Source organism: Rousettus aegyptiacus, unplaced genomic scaffold (assembly GCF_014176215.1).
Source record: "Rousettus aegyptiacus isolate mRouAeg1 unplaced genomic scaffold, mRouAeg1.p scaffold_m13_p_8, whole genome shotgun sequence".
NCBI classification, from domain to species: domain Eukaryota; kingdom Metazoa; phylum Chordata; class Mammalia; order Chiroptera; family Pteropodidae; genus Rousettus; species Rousettus aegyptiacus.
In genome coordinates, this window is record NW_023416311.1 from 8719274 (window position 1) to 8734687 (window position 15414).

General features: G+C 47.1%; 1 protein-coding gene across 13 annotated transcripts in view; it reads right to left on the bottom strand.

The window, feature by feature from the left end:
- CIITA (class II major histocompatibility complex transactivator) overlaps positions 1-9293 on the bottom strand; it is a 44914-nt gene extending 35621 nt beyond the window's left edge. For 2 of the 13 annotated variants that reach the window (XR_001598774.2, XM_016159650.2), the window contains exon 1: positions 8415-9289. Coding sequence is in view for 12 of the 13 variants with exons in the window: in XM_016159650.2 (XP_016015136.2) it covers positions 8415-8697 (283 nt within the window). In the remaining variant the exon portion in view is untranslated. Of the gene's footprint in view, positions 1-827; positions 1325-8414 lie in introns of those variants that run through there. The other 11 variants (XM_016159652.2, XM_016159654.2, XM_016159657.2 and 8 more) reach the window with 10 other exon arrangements.
- Positions 9294-15414: the final 6121 nt, after the last annotated feature.

The window sequence follows — 15414 nt, forward strand, 5'->3', positions numbered from 1 at the left end:
TCTGACTGCACGACGACACCACCAGCGTCACTGGGCTCCTGCGGTGACAGCCAGCTCCTACAGTGCACCAGGCGCTGGGCCAGATCCTGCGACCCCTCCCCATTACCCGCCATAACTCTTCCCCTCGCCCCATTGCACGGCCTAAGAAAGCAGCCTCCGAGAGGGGTGGCGACCCGTTCGGTGGACAGCGCAGCTGGGATCCAAAGGTGCCGCTCCGACTTTGGAGCTGGCGCCGGACGTCCGTGCCATGCTGCCTCTCGTCATCTGTTCCCCATTTCTCCCCCAAAACACCATTTGGAAGCTGGCGGGAGGGCAGCATCCATCCGGGTGAGTACTGCCAGCTGGCTGGACTCGACGACTATACACAGGGGCCGACTCTGGCTTTGGTCTCCCTGCTTCCCCAGGGCTGGGCGTGGGGTCTGGCAAGGGCCCTTTCCTTCAAGGGCACCCCTCAGTGTTTACCTGGCAGAGAGAGGACCTTGTGGTTGGCTGAGCCAGGCTATCAACGCTGAGAGCTAACAAAGTGGCCCCTGAAAGTGGGCCCTCTGGAACCCTTCAAGGGCTGATAAAACCCTCTCACATTCCAGGCTTCTGGGCTGACCCGAGAATCTCTCAGGTGGAAGGAAATAACCAACCACCTCACAGCTTCCAACAGCCCCTGCAGGACAAGGACACCCCTCTCCAACTCCGGTCCCCAGGTTCAGAGCAAGTCTCTGTTCATTTGGGATGGCAAGACCATCTAAGACCTCACTCCAAATTAAGAAGCATTCTCAGTCCCAGCTTCCTCCACCCACCCGCCTTTTTATCTTGGGGCTCCGCCTTTTTACCTTGGGGCTCGGGCAGGTAGGAACCCGCAGGGTGTGGAGCCAAGCAACGCATGGTGTGGGAAGCGCGGTGAGCCTAGTGGTCCCTTCCAGCGCCCTCAGCCTGCCCCACGGTGCCTTCAGATGTCCAGCTCAGGAGCAGGCAGCCTCATCTCTAGCCTGTTTCCCTATGCCAGCCGGGAGCCCACCAAGACTAAGTCAGTATGCAAAGTCTGCAAGTAAGGGACTGGTGGAAAACTCTCCCCCTGCAAGGTAGCCTCGTGCCCTCAGATTTCTCAAGTCTAGACATGCTCTAATTTGTCCACGCTCCCTTAAACTGCCCCCATGCCTCGGATGTTAATTTCAGTTCCTTGTTATGGACCAAACCGGGTGGCTAGAGAAGGTTGCAAAGTTGTCTGTTGGAGGGACCTTCAACACACTTACATTCTGAAAATGATGTTTCACAATGGTACCATGCTGGCACCAGATGCCAATATCTGCCATCCTCTGCAGGGTGGGGCCAGGATCAGAGCCCCACAATCTTAGACAAGCTGAGAGTCCCTGCTGGGCTCCGGCGGGCTTCTTAGATCCCACTCCCCTCTACCACTAAGCCCACACCAAACTGCCCCGAGTTTACCTGCAGATCATGAGCGGTCTGTTCACCATTTTTGTTCCAAGACATTGGACTGAAACATAAATTGCACATAAAAAGGTGTTACCCAAAATATGGTACATGTGCCAGATGGTTGGGGATGGCACACAGGTGTGGTGTCAAATGACATGGACTCACTCACACAAGCAAGTCAGTGCCCATGCTCCTGACGGCATCTGGGAGAGTCTCAGCGTGGGGCTAGAATGTCTTTAACTCTTCTAATGTACAATCTCCCCGTTTCACACGGAGCAGCCCCCCCCTCAACCCCCACCCCCACCCCGCCTCAAGCCGTGGGCAGATCACAGTATTTGGCTAGAATCAAGTAACAGTACTCTGCTTTCCTATTTCACGGTTACCGTCTGTGCGTGGCATTCTTTTTCATTTGCGATAGACAGAAACCTTCCTTAAAAAATGAAGCCGAATGAGAATGTGAGTGTTTTTGAAAAACACTGTCAAGTAAATAACATCGCGGCTGGCATGCTGACACCGCGAGGGTGGAACTGAAAGGAACGAAGTTTGGGGAGCAGTGACTTCAGTGCCTCGCACGTTATTACTGAAAGAGCACGACTAGGGGAAGAGCCGGGGCGTAGCCCCTGCTGGCGCCAGCAGGGGTGCGACCTGGGACTCCTTACTTCCTACGGGTCTCAGTTTCCCTGTGTATAAAATGAGGAGAGTGATGGTCTGTCTTTGCACGGTGGTTATTTTGAAGCGGGTGCTGCTTTCAGAAGTCCCAGGGGGGAAGTAGGCAGACAAATAAAAACGCGAACAGTCAATTTGAAACAGAGCCTGACTTTGTAGGCCGACAAAACGGAAGGGATGGATGTTAGAAATCTCAGGGAGTGTCACTGTCCCATGACCCGGTGCCAAGGGAGAGGCACCCCTGGCCATTCGGCTTTCTTACAGCCACCTATAGGAGTCCCTTCCTGTCCTCAGAGGGAGCCAGCTCCAATGGCCATGGCCAAAGCAGCTCTGAATCATCTTCACATCAGGGCAGAGCTTAGAACGACAGTCGGCCAGGCCTGGAGGCGCCCCTGCCTGGGTGCCATCACCTCGTCTGGACGAGAGCCACAGCCTACCCCCCGGTCTCTCTCCATCTTCCCTGACCCCTCCGTACCCACACTCCACAAAAAGACCCGAATCTAATCATGGCTCTGTCAACACGGATGGTGTCCGAGCCAGGCAGTGACATGTGACAGCCTGTGTGTTTGGCTGATGACACAGGCAGCAGATGAGCACGAGGAAGGCCTGGGATAGAGGCACCAGGCAGGAGGAACGGTGGTGCCCAGCCAAGAGCTGATGGGGGTATGAATTCGAGCAGAGGCAGTGGAGACAGAGAGATGAGGATGGCGGCAGGCTGGCACAGAGGCGGAATGACAAGCCTCCTGGACGGAGTGGATAGAACAAGGAGTGGGGTGGAAAGCTTAAGCCGACTTCAGATTTTCTCCCTAGGAGAGCATTCTGCATTCCTCTTCAAAACTCCCCCAGAGGTGGTGACCATTCTCTTGAGCTCAGGACTCAATTCCCTCCTGTCTGAAAAGCCCTCTCAGTGCTACTGAAGCCAGCCTGGCCCTGGGCATCTGACTGGCTTTGTCTCAAGTCAGGATCTAGCATGACAAAGACCACTCACTAGCTACCAAAAGAAACACTGATAAGGTTGCCAGTGTGGGGTCCCCTGCCAAGTCTGAAGAAGAGGAGATGGGGGGAACTTGATCTTCCAAGCAAGATTAGCATTCCACAAAACTCGACATCCCTTGCTGCAGTCTCCTCAAACAGACCTGGCTTGGCCCTACCTGGGTACCTCTACTCAAGCAGCATCCCCTCCCAGGAGCCCACTCCTGCCTCCTCTCCATCAGGCTGTAGTTCAGCCATCCTTCAAGGCCTGAGTTCCCACCTTCCTGACTTTTCCAGCTAACAACAATCTTCTGCTTTGTGCATTAAAAACAAAACAAAAACAAACAAACAAACAAACTCATCGTCAGGTATTCGACAATACATTGTGAACTTCCTTTTTCGTGAATACAGCCCCTTGCCTCAGATTAGATCATTAAGGCATTAATGTTCGGGACCCCACGTTTTATTTTCTCATTTAGAAGACACACTACTCCAAGCTCATTTGTATGAATGGGCGAAGTCTGGATTTGAACGATAAGGGTAGACTCATGCTCCAGATAGATGAAGAGTCTTCCCTTACTGGGTTGGACGTGCTTTTTTTGTGCTTCTTTGTGACCAGCACGATCCCTGGTTGGTGCTAAATACATGATTAAGAAGGGGGAAAGGAAGGAGGCAAGAAAAAAAGGAAAAGAGGTTAGTAAGTGTAGAGGTAGGTGAGTAGAGAGAAGAAAACTGGTATGTATCCAAACTAGGCAGGTAGGGAGGTGTATGAGAAGATAAGCTTATTAGTAGATAATATACAAATGGCTTAGTTACAGAAAGACAGGTAAATTATACATTAAATATATAGGCAACTAGATAAGTAGAAAGACTGATGAATTGATAAGTAGATATAAGTAGATAGTAGATATAAGTTGATGAATTAATTAGATGTAGGTGAGTAGGTAGACCAGGTAGGTTTGAGGGCAGGCAGGCAGGTAGCTGGGCAGGTGGCTGGAGAGACCAATAGGCAGTAAGGACACAGGTGAGCCGCTCTAGGTAACTACAACAGAGAACAGAAACCGTCCCCAGCTGGGTCAGCCACCAGACTTGGAGCCCCGCCAAGTACGGAACAGGCCACTGGTCAGCCTGGGAAAACCCATGGGGAAGTGCCAACTTCCGGGTGCAGGTGTTTCTTTTTCTGTGGTTCCTGGGGGTGAAGGTGAAGTGCGTCTGGCTGGGAAGCCACCCAAGGTAAAACAAGATGGCAGTTGTCCTTGTCGACATTGTTCCTTCCAGGGGGTAAAGCGGGACCCCCAGTTCAGAGCAGGAATGGCTTTGGGGAAAGGAAGGACGAGGGAGGGAGGCCGCAGCCCCTCTCCTCGCCATGGCCTCCGCTCCGGTGCCTCTCCAGAGGGCCAAATGGGGAAGGAAGCCAGAGGAAGAGCTTGGCTGCCTGGCGTGTGTCCCTCCCTTTTCCAATAAATCAGGCAGTATCCTAGAGGGAGACTTTGTTCTGTGTTTTCTAGAACAGAGTTCTTGTGGGCAAAAGCACCACATCATGAAAACAGAGCCAGAAAACCACAAAGGAAAGCCAAAGAAAACAGTAAAATATAAAACGATAGGGGAAGGGGGGCTGGGAAGGTTCTACAGCTTCTGAGAAAAAGTACTAGATTTCTTGGGGTGATCACTTCCTAGGTGATATAAATGTCTAATCACTGTGTTGTGCACCTTGAACTAATATAATAATACATGTCAACAGTAATTGAAAAATTTAAAAATTATTTTAAAAAAATAAAGGCAGAGTTAGAAAAAAAAAGAAAAAAAGAAAAGAAAGAAAAAAGAAAGAAAAGAAAGAATACCCAAAATGCACTGCTATGGCCCTCTTTCCATTCACAAATCCAAGGCCGGCTGTATTTGACCTCGCCACAGTCATCATGTTCATTGCCTTGGATACTTTCGCAGCTACCATCTCATTCAACCTTCACTATAGCCCTGGGAGATTTATATCATCACTCCCATTTTAGAGATGAAGGAACCGAGGGTCAGAGTGGTCTAGTAACAAGGCGAAGGTCACATGGTTTGTAAGTAGGAGAGCACAGACCCAGACCCAGACCCAGAGGGGTCCAGCTTCCAGCCTGGTTCTTTTTCCATCACTGCCATCCCAACTCTCTCTTCTCTGGCCTTGGATTGCCCTAACAGGGGTTGTCGCCCATTGTCTATCAAAGAATGCCCGAGTATTTGCTCTGATTCCCCAGGAAAACTGAGTTCCATCAGGACAACGACCTTGATGCTCAGGCCTCTCCCAAGCATGCCTGGAGCTGGATCCACATGTTCTGCTCTGTGTACCACAGAGTTAAACTCCCAAGGCCACATCCCAGAAGTGGTCTTTCTGCACAATTCCAGCTGAAGCACTATAGTCTTTGTAGATGCCTTCTGAATCATTAGGCTAGTTTCATTTTGAAGCCAGACAGTCTGTTTTTGGTAGATTTACGGTTAAGTTGTTTAGAAGAGGCAGCCAAGCGAGAAGTTCAGTGATAGAACTGGACTCAGTGAGCTCTAACAGCCCTCCCTACCTCCAGCCTATGACGTAAGGCAAATCACTTAGCCTCTCTGTGCCTCAGTGGGCTCAGCTATAAAGTGAGAATAATGGCAGTACATGAATTATCCATCCTCCATCTATCCACTTATCCACCCACCCACTTCCTATTCCCCTACCCATCACCCATCCATCACCTACCCATCCTTCTACCCATCACCTATCCACCCATCCATCGACCCAGTTCACCCACTCATCCATCCATCTCTCCATCCACCTATCCATCTACCCAGCATTTAACAAATGCATATTGCACACCTGTCCTGTGCCAGGCACCATGCTAGATAATTGGGATGCATCTATGACCAGAACATAGATCCTTGCCCACGTGGAACTTTGTGGGAAAGTCAGACAATAAACAACAAACATACCGAAGTAAAATAATTAGGAGGTGGAAATGTCAATCTAGGGACAGGGCTCAGAGTGTGGAGGGGAAACTGCAATTCTCAATGGGGTGGTCAGGGTCGGCCTCCGTGAGAAGGGGACACCTGAGCAAAGAGCTAAAGGACACGAGGCGATTGGCCAAGAGGACATCCGGAGGAGTGTTCTGGGCGCAGGGAACAGCAGCTCAGAGGTCCTGAGGTGGAGGGTCCTAAGCCTGTCCCGGGAACAGCAGGGAACCAGCAAGACTGGAACGCGAGCAAGGCAGAAGGAGGGGATGAGAGCAAGTGGTGATGACAGCCAGAGTGTGAAGGGCCTCCTGAGTCATTGTCTGGCTTTCACTTTTCCTGTGAGGGGCGCTGAGAACCAGTGCAGGGGTGAGAGCGGGTCGGGCGGGTGGAAGTCGTTATCAGGCCGGTGAAAATCGTTATCCGGCTGTGGAGTTACAAAAACTTCACTTGATTTCCTTTTTGTGCAGCCCCAGTAAAACTAGTCAGTGCCCTTTCTTTAGAAACCATGCAATTCTCTCCTGGTTTTCCTGCATTCACTCTGAAGGCTGCCCCCTCCCTACCTGCGCCACAGCAGCACACCTGCCTAGTCCTGGGTCAAGCCTTCAGCCCTGGAGAGAAGCTGGCCTGCAGGGCAGAAGAAAGAGCAAGAAAGAAAGAGATTTAACTTTCTAGCTTCTCGAAGCCTGGTTCCCTTTCTAGAGTCACATGGGATCAGAAATAAAAATATTAAACCTCAGGGAGGAAACACACTTAAATAACAGGAACCAGAGAGAGAAGGGGGGAGGGGCAGATGTATCTGAAGGAGTGTGGAGCTTGCAGGGGAGTATGTGTTAAGGAGAGAAGGCTTTGACTCCTTGCCCCAGGTTGGCCTCTGCACCCTCAATGAAACCACACAGGCTGTGGGCACTTCCGTTAAGAAGTCCAGGAGATCATTCAGGTGGTAAAGATGCCCATTCCCCAAGAGGTCTGTTAGAAGGGGGCAAGTAAAAGATGTGTCCCGCAGACCACCTCAGGGAGAAGTTAAGCACAGGAGAGCCCACGCCGTGCAAGCTTGTGTCTTGGCAGAAGAGTTGGAGAAATATCAACACCACCCTGGTGCAGAGTCAAGACCATCGAAAGCATTTCACACCTCAAGGCCAGGCTGGGTATAGAAGCTTATTTGTCTTCAAATCCTGCCTCCACCACTTCCCACCTGGGCACCCAAGGTTGTGTCACTTCTGGGCAGTCTGTTTTCTTCTTTATGTGTAAGGTAAGGATGGAGATCCTCAAAGGCCTTGGGATATACCTGGTACATGGTAAGTACTCAAGAAATATGAATCACTGTCATTACCTCAAATTTCAAGTTACTCTGAAAACTATAAAGGGACCAAGAAGGGCTAGGAACTTATGACTCCAAGTCATAAAATTAGAAAACCACAGATTTGTGTAGAGAAGGAGACAGAACAAACAAACGAACAGAGGACCTCTTTGATCTTGGGAAAGAAGATCTAATGAGATGATTAAGGAGCCAAGGCTGTGATTAAAACAGTACGGTGTAGGCCTGTTTTTTTTCTGATTTCGGATACATCAAATGTACCAATTGAAAAATAAGACCGGCTCTCCCCCGGCTCCTATTCCTTGGCTCTCTCGCTTCCTCCCTCCCACCCCCTGCGCCTTCTCTCTCTTTTTTTCCTCCTCCCCACTCTCCCTTCCTTCCTCCCCATCCCTTCTTCTCTCCTGTCTGTCTGTCTCTTTCTCTTCTGTCCCTCCCTTCCTTTCTCTCTCTGTTTGTCCTTGGCTTTCTGTCTCTCTCCACAACACAAATGAACACACATGCAAATGCACGCACACGCGCACATGTACACGCACACATAAATGCACATACACACCCGCACACATGCACACATATGCACACACAGCATCCTCTGCTGCCGGGCTCTCTGGCCCCTCTCGTCTGGGCCACCTCATTTTCTCCATCACTGAACCACACTGATTGCGCCTGCATCCATCTTCACTAGACTGTGAACCCCTTGCGTGCAAGAGCTGATCTGTCCATCTGTGCCCCACCCCTGCAGTGCCCAGTACAGTGCCTGACACATCAAGGCGGCTCACAGAGTAAACCAAGTGGACATTTGTCTGTGTGCATCCAGGAGGGTTTCCTCTTAAGCAGAGTGGGAAGTATGCCGTATGCCTCCAGCACACAAGGCAACACAGACTGAGTTCTCCAAGCACTTGCCACCCCTGCCAGCTCCGCCAGAGGCCCCGATTGCTGTCCAGGTCTGCTTTCCCATTCTGGAACGGGGATGACCACATTGACTTCTCTTTCAGAGAGGAGAGGAACATCCTTGAGCTGCCTGCGGCTAGTCAGAGCTCCTAGAGCAAAGGGGATGCCAACTCACCACCACAGTCCTTGTAGCTGGGGTCCCTCTTGGCGGCTGGGGCCTGCAGCCCACTCCAGGCCCATTCCAAGAGGGCCAAGTCTGGGTTTTCTTTCTGCAGCAGGGTCAAGGAGATCTTTCTGGCCAGAGCCTCAGCATCTGGCTCGTGGAGAAGAGCACAGTGGTATTCCCTGGAGAGAAGCTCCTCCTCCAGCAGGTGGTCCAGGAGGGCCTGCACCTGGTTTGGCTGATGGCTGGAGAGCAGCATCTGGACCCGAGTCAGGATAGTCTGGAAGTGGTTCATGGTGGCACTCGGAGGCACCACAGATGTCCAGGCCAGAGCCTGGAATCTCTGCTCACCCAGCCTGTAGCATCCAAAACATGAAGTGAAAAACAGGATGAGGGAACCACTGTAGTTTGTTGCAGTTTATTCCTGCTTAGGAAGATTTCTTCATTTGCATTGTAGGCTGGGGCGCCCGGTGAATGGTTGGAAGAGGGTTCCTGGGCTGACCCCACAGATATTCTCAGGTACCATCTGTGTGCATATGTCAGAGCAGCCTACAATTCTATTTGATCTAAGCCAGTATTTACCAAGAGGAAGGGAACCTGACCCTCTTGAAAACATTAAAGTGATGGGATTTTTCAGATGTTTTATACTGACAAGAAGGCAATTAGAGCATAGAGGTTAAGCAATTAAGTTTGTAGCTAATCTGCTGGAGCTAAATCCCAGATCCACTCCTTGCTACTAATGTGATTCTGAGCAAGTTACTCAGCCTCTTCTAGCCCCATTCTTCTATCTGAAAAGACAGAGTGATGATAACAATATTTGCCTCATAGAGTTGGATGGAGTGGGAATAATGGTACTTACCTCCTAGAGTTATGGTGGGGGGAGGGAGGTTAAGTGACATAATGTATATAGAACACCTCACATTACCCATGATATGACAATAGTTCAATAAATGTAAACCATTTTTATTGCCATTATTATTATTATTATTATTATTGGTTAATCATGCAAACAATTCTGTCATCTTGGGCGTAACCTCACTAAACTTCAGTCTCACCTCTGCAAAATCTCCTAATAAAAGTAATCCAATCTCACCGAGTTGTCTTGAAGATTAAAAGATGATGATGCCTTTAAGGGGCTTAGCATTAGACCTAGTAAGCACTTAATGAACACTGACTATATACTAATATTACCCCCAATTTACTAATGCACAAAATAGAGGTTTTACACAGGAGCCAGTCTGTTTTACGATTTCATTCACTCAAAAAGTCCCCAACTCAATTTTTTTTTTTTATCATAGCTGATTACCTGCCCATCCTGCCCATTCTGAAACACACCCGTGACCTTGTTTCCTCTCCTGGCCCCAGCTTTACCACCTCTTAGATGGAACCATTTGCATTGTTCATTTAAATGAGACAAATAAGGACTGTCACTTCCAGTACGGCTGAGTGGCTCCTATCTGATCAACCCAACCATAAATAAAAACTATAAACTCTGGAAAAAAAAAATTTAAAAAAAACCCCAAAGACCAACTACCTGAAGGCACTGGAGAGTGACCAGAGGAAGCAGGTAGTAGAAGGGAAGATAAGAATACCACGGGTGAATTCCCAGCTCATGAGTTTAGCTTGAAGGTTCATCCCAATCACGGTTATGCCCTCTACTAAAAGTCTGTTAAAATGTTTATAGTGTTACTGCCCTAAACGACCAGGGGATATAATTTGGGGATAACAATAGCTGCTGGAAAGTGGGGGTAGAAATCTAGAAAGAAGCAAGACGGAGAGAAGTTGCTCCAAATTTTGTGTATAAACTGCTAAATATCTGGCTGACCAGTGAACCATGTATCATTTATGGTCAGCGTCCAGACAGCTCAGCTAAGGCTAAAGCAACTGACCTGGGATTCGAGTTGCCACCTCCTATGTGGGTGGGGAGGGGGTAGGAGACTTAGCATTTGATGCTAGCCAACTTATGAGCCTGCTGAAACAACAACAAACAGAATCCACAGTATTTATAACCGATCATTCGTGACATACAGCAAGCATCCAAAATTACTTGACTATTTTGAAGAAACAGGAAAAAGGGACCCATTCACAAGAGAAAAGACAATTAATGGACACTGACCTCAAGAAAACCCAGATGTTGAAATTAGTAGGGGATTTTTAAAGCAGTGACTATACGCATAAATGAAAAAGACATAAAGAATGTAAAGGAAAACATGCTCATATTCTCAACTTTATCAGAACTAACTATGATGCAGAACAGTAGCTGCTTTACTGCAGCTAGAGGGGGAGAGGAAACTTTCTCCCCTTTTTATTCTCTCTTTCTTTCTGAGATTTCTTTTCCCAGCAGTTAGAGGACTATGTGGTTTCTTGGACAAGGAGGTAATGCCCATCAATTAGCCCTGAGCGAAAAAGAGATTCGAGGAGCTTAAAACTTAGGAGTTAGGAAAGAAAGAATCAAAGGAGAATTTTAATAGATGAAATAGATGGTATATAATCTTCAGCCGTAGCTATGCATGGAGAAGCTGGCAGGCGTCAGTTACTTGGACAGATAAGAAACTTGTTTTTTAAGTACCTCACCTCTGAGGCACTTGAAAGAGAGGAGAGGACCAGGCCTTGAGAATCTGTCCCCAAGCCTCCAAGGGATCATGAGTAATGAAAAAGCAAACACTGAGTGTACAGAAACAGGAACTAGAGTAAGGTCTCCTAGACACTTGTAAGGCGACTTTTTTCTTTCCTACTAATCCAGCCTCTAACCAGTCGTGAGTTTAGTCAGAAAAATTTGAACGTCAGCCTTTCCTCGGCCACTGACTCACTGTGCCACCATAGGGAATACATTTCCTCTCTCTGGACCACGATTTCATCACCTGTGAAATAAGTGAGTCAGATTACACTATCCCTAAGTTTTCTTTCATTCCTGAAATGGTGCTGTTTTCAGGGACCTGTCACCTGGCTGCAGAACCCACTGATCTTAGTAGAGTTTCCATGACATGCCTCTGTGATTAGTCTCGAAGGGAGCATTTCTCCCATTGACAGTCACTCAGGTCCCCTTGCATGATTTTATTTCTCATAATCACATGTGATGACCTGTACTATTATTTACCAGATATTTCACTTTCATCTGGCTTAATTTATCATAAAAGGAAAATCATATCACATGCCTAAGGGTAGTAGGCTACTCTAACAAACCACAGGGAAAGTAAAATGATAATACAAAAGTTTAGAGTCTTCTGTTTGTGAAAGTTTTTCACTCCGAGGTCCCATTTCTCTTTGTGACAAAGTGTGGTTAGCCATAGTTACAGAGGTATTAAAGATAGGCTAGCACTAAGCTGAAGACATCTGCCTCAGCAAACTAGCAAACAATTTTGAAGCTCCCAGTATGGATGCAGAAAAATGAGAACTTTTCCTACTTTACTAGAGATCATATAGAACGGTGTGATCACGTTGGGTAACAATTTGGCAATGCCTATGAAGAAGTGAGAAGTTTACAACCTAGCACTTCCACTGCTCGGAATATACCCCAGGAAAATTCCTACCCGCGTGTGTATGACACACGAAGCAGCATTATTTATGATGGTAAAAACTAAGAAATATAAATCAACACGAGAACAGATATAAATGTCTTTTATAAACACTCCAAAGTATATGTGGCTTTCATGAATTAAACGTAATGGACCCACTTGAAGTGAAGGAATTTAATGGTGGTTAAAATGAAGTTAAATCAATTACATGTTGGAATATAACTGAAGTCTTAAAAGTTTCATGGTCGAGTCTTTACAGTGTTTTCTCCTTCTGTTTTATAATAGTATGGTGTTACAGCTAAGTAAATCTGGAGGCTGCTAAATCCTTAACAGTGTTATATTTCTAAGAAGAGGCCTGTAAAACGAGTTACTTAGGGCTCTGAATTCAGCTATAGGCGTTCTCATGAGCTCAGCTGTTAGTACAATCTCCATTCCTTTTGTGGCTTTGGTCATTCATGATGACACACCTGTAATTCCTTCCAGAATCATTACAAGTTATGCAGCGTTAGGGCTATCTGCAATCACACCAAAAAAAACCTGATAATTTTAGAGAAAAGTGCTGTTCACCTTTTTATGTATTGAAGGATAGAATCTTTAAGTGGTTTCTATTTAACAATCCCACAACAGTAAAATGATCAAATTAAACCCGCCTCATGGATGGCAACTATTGGAAACGGAGCAAGACGTTAGAAGGTTTGAGTTCCGTTCCCAATTCTGGTTATATTCTATGTTTCTTGAAATGGTTTGATTACTATTATAAAGTTGGATGGTTTTTATGCTAATAGTAAATGTCTATGCATTGTATCTGAGGCTTAAGAATGCCTGTCTCAGAGAGGAAGGTATTTATAATATTTATGAACAGTGACAAATATACCGTGCACATCTGTAATTTCATCTTTGAATGTTTGTAATTTGATTAGCCATTTCCTATATGATGTTACTATGCACAGAGTCAATTAAGCCCCCGTGATGTTTTGTGTGGCTGTTGACTTTGGCAACATGAAAATAATGTGTAAAGCAAGGTTTTGCAATTATAGAATCAGAATTACTGAATTTCGCTATTGAAAGTTGAAACATAATATATAAACAAAAACCAATAATATAGCCATTTCACTGACTATAAAATAATCACCTCAAGAACCTAGAAATGACTTAAATATCCTTCAGAAGTAGAAAGTAACAAGTTACAATATATTCCCATGATGAAATCTCACATAATTATTAAAATACATGATCTAGGGCTACATATATTAACATACCAAGCTCAGAAATGTAACAAAAAAAAAAAAAACCAGAATTATCTAGAGATGGGGTACAGATGAGGAGGGGACGCACATGAAAATTATCAACTGTCCTTTCAGGAGATGGGGTATTTCTAGAGCAAAGGGGGTAAGAACGTAGGAGAGGTGAAACAGCATCAGGGGAAAATTCACAGGGGACTGCAAAAACGTTTTATTTCACAGAAGAGTTGAGATTACATAGTTATTCATTCATATTCTTATTTTTTATAACTTCTCGTATGTCTAAAATATCCTATTAGGCTGAGCCATATGAAATTGCTATTTGTTTGGTTTAATCTACAAAAATAGCCATTTCTTATGGTGTGATATAAAATGATAATGGTGATGATCATAAAGAATTGAAAGGGGACCCTCTTTCTTGCCATGTAACCCACTGTTATTTAAAGCCTATAGGTGAACACTTCCTCTCCAGCCATCTGGTTCCCAGCAGGGCAATGAAGGAGCCGCACTTTGGGACACACCGATTTAGTGAACATTGACATGGCTCTGTCATGAATTGAGACCTGTGGTCTGGTCTTGGGGATGAGAAACTTGCGGTCTGAGGCTGGACACAGGGGAAGGAGAGGGTGTTGAGGGGTCTGCAGAGAGGAGGCAGTGTAGCCGAGTCACACGCTCCAGGCCCCCAGATCAAGGTCAGGGCTCAGGTAGCTCCTGAGGTCACCTACCTGCTGAGTGAGAGGCAATCACCTTCTCTCTATCACCTGCTCCTCTGGTTTGGAGATCAACGATGATAATGATGATGTATTAAAATACATTTCTTGAGAGTAGTTGGGAGCTTAGGTGCTTTCTGTACATGGTGTCACTATCACCGACGGCACCACAAGGTAAGCATTAACCATATCCATTAATAGATGTGGCCCAGAGACGTGATGTCACAGAACCACAGCAGGAACCTGGGAAAGAATTCCAAGCTGTGGGTTTGCAAAAGAAGAAGAGGGCCTAGCTGCTTCCTCCTGAGAACAGGAAGACCAACTTCCTGGGTCCATGGGCTCCGTGGGCATGGCGGCGCTGGTCCCTGTGGCTGCCGTGCGTCTGCCCACAGACCAGAGCAAATAGGCTGCTGCGTCTCAGCCCGAGTCACCTTGATTGCCGCTCAGGGAAGTGGACTGCTGCCTTTGATTCTTGGGTTTTCCCCCAAGGCACGTGGAGTTCATTCCTGGCTTGTGACTGCAGAAAGAATGGGAAGGGTGGGTGGAGAGCAGCATGTAGTCCATGTAGGATGAGGACACAACTTGCTGAGACTCATATGGGCCAGAAGTGGGAGTCAGGAGACCCGGGCCAAGTGGGGTGCTGGAGTCGGCTTCGCCATCCCCCTCCGCCGCCACTATCATCACCATCCCCATCTCCCCACAACTCCATTCTCACCAGCAGCAACTCCTCCTCTGCCGCCTCTATCATTCTCTTTACTCTCATGATCACCATCATCTCCATCACCTTCGACATCATCATTCCTACCGTCTCTATCATTTTTACCTTCTCCACCACACACCACTTCTCTTATATCCACTGTCATCACTACCGTTTTCACGATCACTGTCACCTCCACCAGCTCCACACCTCCACCATGATGAGCACTGTTCCTATCACAGCAATTTCACTACTTCCGGCAGGCACCATGCCTCATCCACGTCAACTGAGAAATGTCTATACCAGCTTATAAAGGGGTTCCCTTATTATCTCCAAGATATAATGAAGCTTGAAGAAGATTCAAAATCAGATCTGTGTGATTCCTCTTGATAGTCTTAACAAAGAGGTGTTGGGACCACTTATTGACATTGATCCAATGTGGAGATACCTTCTACTTCTCCCTGTGGGTTAGTTCTGGAGAAACAGAGAGGATCAAACAGTTCTCTACAAGTGAGTCAACACCTACAAAAGGAGTTTGGGAATCACAGGAACCTGAGGCTCAGAGACATCAAGTGTCCTGCTCAAGGTCACCCAGCCAGCAACTGGCAGGATTCAAGCAGAGTGTATGCCCAGTCAAAGCCTACAGGATCACAAGCTTAATCTGCCTTCGTCACAGAGCTGGGGTGATACAAGTTCTTTGCAAACGATCAAGGCTGTGGCAGCCATGGAGATGTGTCACTCAGCTGTCTTCAAGAGAAAACCTGCCAGAGGTATACAGTCAGCTCTGCCTCGGCTTGTAAATTCATGCCAGGTGCTTCCTAGGCAGCCCCCGGGCAATGACTGAGCATG